The sequence below is a fragment of the Arachis ipaensis genome, chromosome B05 (genome assembly GCF_000816755.2).
Source record: "Arachis ipaensis cultivar K30076 chromosome B05, Araip1.1, whole genome shotgun sequence".
Classification (NCBI taxonomy): domain Eukaryota; kingdom Viridiplantae; phylum Streptophyta; class Magnoliopsida; order Fabales; family Fabaceae; genus Arachis; species Arachis ipaensis.
The window spans coordinates 1,085,682-1,090,002 of record NC_029789.2 but is presented as its reverse complement, the minus strand read 5'-3'; the positions used below and the strand labels follow the sequence as shown (position 1 = coordinate 1,090,002).

The 4,321-nt window shown below is 33.8% G+C and overlaps 1 protein-coding gene and 1 long non-coding RNA gene across 2 annotated transcripts in view; both read left to right on the top strand.

The window, feature by feature from the left end:
* Positions 1–4,321, top strand: part of LOC110271679 — a 23,503-nt gene that overhangs the window by 18,943 nt on the left and 239 nt on the right. The window lies entirely within an intron of this gene.
* On the top strand, positions 508–1,864 carry LOC107639919 (RING-H2 finger protein ATL29-like). The gene has a single exon (XM_016343482.2). It carries the CDS (start codon positions 785–787, stop codon positions 1,727–1,729), a length of 945 nt encoding a protein of 314 aa, XP_016198968.1. The 5' UTR covers positions 508–784; the 3' UTR covers positions 1,730–1,864.

Below are 4,321 nucleotides of genomic sequence, written 5' to 3'. Positions count from 1 at the left end.
ATTTTTCTATTATTCATGTATTATTATTATTTAATAAATATTTTATATTCAAAATGTTATTTATTTATTTATTTTAACTAACATATAATTTTATTTCTATTGTTATTTCTATTGTTATGTTATCATTGTGTTTTTAAGATATTGTTAAGACTTGTTATGTGATTGTTGATTATTTAAAATTTGATGTTGAGACTTGATATATGTATTTAATTTTTTTATTTAAAAAACCGCAAATCCAAACCGCTTGTAATCGGATCGGATCGAATTGAATTTTCAAAAAGATTTCATCCAATCCAAACCACACTGCACATAAATTAAGTGTTCGAATCGGATGACTTTTTTTCTTAAAACCGAACCAAACCGCACCGCAAACACCGAGTGACTACTCCGGCGTATGTTATAAAAGAGTTATTTTATTTAAAGTGTGATTATATATATAAAAGAGTTATCATGAAAAGATATTTTTTGACATCTTCAGCAGACTAGTTCCTTTTAATACGTGTGTTGAGACATGGAGGCAAAAAGTGTTGTTATTTTATATCCTAAATTAGTTATGGAACATTAAGGGTTGTGGTTGTTACAGGTGAGAAAAGTAATGGTGCATATATTAAATGAAAATAAAATAAAATAAAAGGAAAGAAGGTTGATCATATTCCACGTTTGCAGTGCTGAAAGTACTCTCATCCATGCAAGAGAGGAGAAGGAGAAAGAGCATAACAAAGCAACATCATTCATTCCTTTTGATTTCTTTTCATCCATCCATGCAAATAATGCAAATGTTACTATGTCGTCTTCTTCGTCTTCACCATCATCAGAATCAGATCACAGAGGAGGAACAGCAGCATCAACAGCATACAACACACCACCAATACTCGTAGCTCTCGTCCTCATCGTCCTCGTCATCTGCTTCGTCTGCTTCACCCTCCTCTACTTCTGCCGCTGCTACTTCGTCAGCATCATCCACACCCTCGCCTTCCACCGCTCCCCCTCTGCCAACGCAGCCACCACCACCACCGCCTCCGCCACCGCCAACACCATCAACAACGCTCCTAATTCCCCCTTCATGGGCCTCGACGCTTCCCTCCTCCACGAATTCCCCACCTTCCCTTATTCCTCCGTCAAGGATCTCCGCAAGGAGAAGAAGTACGCCCTTGAATGCGCCATCTGTCTCTTGGAGTTCGAGGACGACACCGTTCTCCGCTTGCTCACCGTTTGCCGCCACGTGTTCCACCAAGAGTGCGTTGATCTCTGGCTTCAACGACACAAGACCTGCCCCGTTTGCCGCACTGATCTTGAAACCAGAAAGTCTTCTGCTTCTTCGATTACTCACGATCACGACAGGCAGAGTGCTGCTGTTGGAGACGACGGTAATGGTGATGATGACGTCTGCATTGACGTCAAAGAAGGCGACGACGACGGTATTAACAGATTCTTGCGGTCGCATTCGACGGGGCATTCAATAGTTATGGTTAGAGAAGAAGGAAGAAACGACGAAGATGATGATAGGTATAGGTTGAGGTTGCAGGAGGATGCAGAGTTGAGAGTTGTTAACAATGATATGAAGAAGAAGAAGAATCACCAATACTCGAGAAGCTGCGAGAGTTACAAGGAGATGATGATGATGATGGCGGCGGCTAAGCCCCTTGTTCCGCCTTGTACTAACTGTGGTTATGTTGATCATCACACTCTCTCCGCTCCTTCTTCTTCTTCGCGTGTTGGTGCTAACTGATACTTGATTTAATTAATTTCTTAGTATATATGTAGCTATTTATGTATATTAGAATATTTTTCTTGTTAATCCGGTAATAAAGCCTTTAGGAGAATCATTTTTACTTAGCAATAGCAACTCATATTTATGTATACTCAATTTCAATCTTGTTCTTTTGCTTTTCAAGGTGGAATTGGAACATTTATGTTAATGTTGCAAATGTGAGAAGTGTTGAAGTTAGTCTCACATAAAAAAAAGCAAAAAAGAGTGAAGAGTTTATAAGATAAGAAATCCATTAACTTATTACCTTAAGATTTTGAGTTGGATGTGGTGTTTTATAAAGATAACAACATTATTAGATAGTTTCAATTACTATCAAAACATAATTCATCCACTTATTAGGATCATTTTTTAGACTAAATATATGGATAAAAGATGAAATGATAGGGGATTTCACTTCAGTCTTATAACACTAATTTCATTATCAGCATTAGGGTCTGTCACTGCCAATGTTTTTTCCAATTATTGATGTTATAAGAGATTGCTTTGACTATTTGAATGACACCATTTTTTAGCTGTATTTGTACTTCTGATGCAGTCTGATACCATTCGTGGAATTAAAGCTGTCACTACTTTGAAGAAGCATTTAATTGAGGATTCAAACTTGATATATGCTTTATCTCCATCTTTAATTATAAATTATAATTTCTTTCAATAAATTTTATGCAGGAAATATATCCTGACAAAATTGGTAAACTTGTTTGCTGATATCCGATCCTCTGTGCATGCATTTTTGTTAGTCTTTCTATCTTTGCTTGTATTATTTATGTCCATATCTACCAACTACCGTTGGATATTAACAGTATTTCATATGTTGATGTTAATTTTGTTGCAAGCCATTGGCAGCTATAGAAATACTTTTTTGCCCCTCTGTGTTGATCAATTCAACTGATTTGGCAATTTCAATTTCATGGTATATTTTTAAGGTGAATAAATCAATTTATCTAATTTATTTTTAATAAAAATAACACAATTTAATTAATTATATATATTAAATTTTAATTATTAAAAAATATTTAAAAAAAAAAACGTTTTAGACGTCTTTATTATTGAAATAGTTGTCTATTTCTAATGCCTTGTAATAGTGTGATACCGGTTATTATAAACTATAAAGTGAATAATACAGGGTTTATTAACGTTGTTGATAGAACATAAATATCAAAGAGTAGCGGTCTACTTGCACATGCAATGATTCAATTGCATGTTATGATTAATTCAATTAAACTGTTACGGTAGAACTTTAAAATTAGGTCTAAGCTATGGTCGCTTCAATAATATCCTTTCTAGAGGCATATCAATCCATACAGATCGTAAACTAGATCATATCCACCAAATATCTATTCGAATTTTTTTTTAGTTCACCTTTTAAATACTATAAAAAAAACTTAATACGTATGTGTACAATGGGCTAGAGTTAAAAAATAAACATCACCTATATTATTCAAAATAACCATCCGGGTAACTAATTTTAGAGTTCACCAAGGATCGAACTCTTGACATTTCAAATTTAGAGCTCTAATACCAATTAATAACACCACTCATCCCAAAAACTTCAGCTGATGGGAAAAGATAACACTAATAGTTATATCTCTAATACTGAATCAGACATCCTTAAACCTCTATTGTATACATTGTACAAATATTTCATTGACTCCCTATACTTTCTCAAATATCAATCATGAGTAAAAAATCATCAACTATTGTTACAAATTTATATTTAACTGGTGAGTTCTAATCTCACCTGTGAAGCATAATCCAATTGAATTCGACTCAGGATTTACGAAGGAGTAGTTATAAGGTGGTATTATCTAGTATATAATATGAGCTAGTGAATTGGCAATTTCAAATTCTGACATACATTAGAAATTGTGAGTTATATATATAAGCTTGACGGCACATAAAAATTAACGATAGGCATGGATGTGGTTGCACATGCAATTGCATGTTATGGTCTGTGCACGGACATTGATAGATCATGAAAGAAACTCACAACTCATTGTTTGATAGTTGATAAAAACTTCATTTTCAAGAAAGTAGAAAGAGTAATATATTTATATTTATATATATAGAATGGGAGAAGAAGAATGTGGAAAATTGAATGACATGATTTCAAAATGTGAGTGCTTGCAGTTGCAGAGGTGAGAGAGATGTACTTTTTCCGTGAAGGGAAGGCTTTGCAAACCAGATTCACATGGTGAGATCGAGGGGTTCTGACACATTGGACCGTGGTCCAACCTCTCCTCTCAAAACTTCTCTCTCCTTCATATGTCTTCATCACCCACAAAACGCTATAAAAAGGGTATCTTGTTTTTCTACCATTTCTCTTTCCTTTCTTCTCTCTTCCTATCAAACCCTATCATTCTCATGCATCTTGTTAATTTCAATTACTTACTTTTGAAATTAAAACTTTCGATAACTAATATTATACTATTAATTAGGTAAGAAATAATGTTAATAAGTACACAATAACACAAAGTTACTTTATTTAACTTAGTACTTATAATTTCATATATGTAATATTTATATTTATATGTTAATTATATCTAAAATTAC